General features: G+C 61.9%; 1 protein-coding gene across 1 annotated transcript; it reads left to right on the forward strand.

Annotated features, from left to right (window-relative positions):
* The first annotated feature begins 120 nt into the window (after nt 1-120).
* On the forward strand, nt 121-843 carry LOC105681143. The gene has a single exon (XM_012389007.1). The coding sequence runs from the start codon at nt 121-123 to the stop codon at nt 841-843; it is 723 nt and encodes a 240-aa protein (XP_012244430.1).
* Nucleotides 844-2,430: the final 1,587 nt, after the last annotated feature.

The following is a 2,430-nucleotide window of genomic DNA, read 5'->3' on the forward strand; positions in this document are numbered from 1 at the left end:
GCGCACCGCGAACGTCAGCGGTAACAATCACCCTGACGGACAAATCGAGCCAATCCTACGCGGAGGTGCTGGCTCCGGCCAAGTGTCTCCCTGACTGAGCTCGGCATCAACACGATGAGGATGGGGAAGACCATCACCGGAGGCGTCATCTTAGAGGTCCCTGAGGACCAGGGAAGGGAGAAGGCCGCAGCGCTCGCAGCACAGCTGACGCGGGCTCTGGACCCGAACGAGGTCCGCGTGACGACACCCTTCCGAGCCGCGGAGGCAAGGGTGTCCCTGATAGACATAGCGGCCACCAAGGCGGAAATCCAGAACACCCTGGCGAGGGAGATCGGCTGCAAGCCGGAGGACATCCGGCTGGGAGAAATCCGCTCCGCCCGGAACGGACTTGGCACCGTGCGGATACGAGGCCCTGCCAGTGCAGTGAGGAAACTGGCCCAGGCTGGAAAGGTCGCCAGAGGCTGGTCGACGGCGAAGGTCGAAGCCATCGAACGGAGACCGTTGCAGTGTTACAGGTGCCTTGGGATAGGACACACGGGGAAGACCTGCACCGCCAAGGAGGACAAGGGGCACCTGTGCTTCAGATGCGGCGAACCAGGGCACCAGGCGAGAGCATGCACTATTGCGAAACCGAAATGCCTGCTCTGCGAGGCGCTTGGAGCACCGTCGTTGCACAGGATGGGGGGACCGGCCTGCGCCCCCTCGAAGAAAGGAACGAAAGGAGCCGGCCGCGGATCCACGGCTGCAAGAGGCAGCGAAAAAGGCTCCCCGTCGCAAAGCGACCCTAAGCCAGCGAACAAGGAGGTGGGCACGGAGCAAGCCACAAGTAACTTGTGTTGGTGAACAGGGGTTCGACCAGTACCTGCGTGACGTGCAGAGGGAGCTCCATTGTTGACATAACATGGGCCTCCCCCGAGGCATTCAGGCGGATCTCAGGCTGGAAAGTGGCCGCAGGTGTCGAGACGCTGTCGGACCACCTCTACATATTCATGGAGGTGGACGCACCTGGACCTGGAATGCCGACGACAAACGACGGGCGCGGCCCGCCGAGAAAAAGACGCGCGCGCCCACCGCCTAGATGGAAAATAAAGGAAAGGAATGAAGATTTACTCCGGGCGGCTGCTATAGCAACAGCTTGGAGCTGGGAGGCCTCGACAACGACGACCGAAGCAAACGTGGAACAGGAGGCCGAGAACCTCCGCCAAGCAATGACAGCAATCTGCGACGCATCCATGCCACGGGCCACACCGGGCACGGTGCGAAGCAGAGCAATCTACTGGTGGAACCCCGACATCGCGGAACTGAGGACGAGATGTGTCCGGGCCCGAAGACAGTACCTAAAGGCCCGCCGCTGGCGACGACGCGACGAAGAAGAAGTCTCCTTGCGCTACCGGGCGTACCGCGCGCTACGGCGCTCGCTACAAAAGCAGATTAAAAAAGCGAAGGACCGTGCCTGGTCCGAACTGGTCGAAACAGTCGAGTCGGACCCATGGGGGAGGCCATACAGGACGGTGACACAGAAACTACGCGCGAAGGGCCCCCTGACAACGACGTAAATGGAACCTGCGCTGCTGACACGGATCACCGGAACGCTCTTTCCCCCACAAGAAAACAGAGCGGCGGAACGGCCACGGGAAACGACACGACCGCTGGAATGGAAGGACGACTTGGAAGTCACGGAGGAAGAGATATGGGAGGCAACCAGAAGAATGACCTCCCGCAACGTGGCACCGGGCCCAGACGCAATTCCTGGCCGGATCTGGGGGGAAGTGATGGGGATCATGGCCCCCAGACTCCGGCACCTCTTCACAAGATGCCTGAGGGAGGGAGTCTACCCCCGGGCGTGGCGGACGGCGAGACTGGTCCTGCTTCATAAAGAGGGCCGACCGACAACCTCGCCGTCAGCGTACCGGCCGATATGCCTACTCGACGAGGTCGGCAAACTACTCGAGAGGGTAGTCGCCGCCCGCTTGGAAGGACGAGGTTGGCAAACTACTCGAGAGGGTAGTCGCCGCCCGCTTGGAACGACACATAGCGGGCCATGTGCCAGGTTTGCACGAAAACCAGTACGGCTTCCGGAAGGGGCGCTCGACGATTGACGCGGTCACACGCGTACGAGCGATTGCGGAGGACATGGTCTCCCGGAAAGGCGTGGCGCTGGCGGTTTCCCTGGACATCGTCAACGCGTTCAACACCATGCCATGGGACAGGATAGTGACGGCCCTGGAGCACTTCGAGGTTCCCAGCTATCTCGTCCGATTGATCCGAGCCTACCTCGACGACAGGTGGGTGTGCTACACCGGTAAGGAAGGAGAGGAAAAGCGATCCGTCGAGCGTGGCGTCCCGCGGGGCTCGGTGCTGGGCATCCTGGTCGAGGGTCGTGGCTGGCAGGAGACGCAGCGCATTGGCGAAATCGCAACGGCCTGTGCG

This window comes from Bombus impatiens, unplaced genomic scaffold (genome assembly GCF_000188095.3).
Source record: "Bombus impatiens unplaced genomic scaffold, BIMP_2.2 scf_0608, whole genome shotgun sequence".
Taxonomy (NCBI): Eukaryota; Metazoa; Arthropoda; class Insecta; order Hymenoptera; family Apidae; genus Bombus; species Bombus impatiens.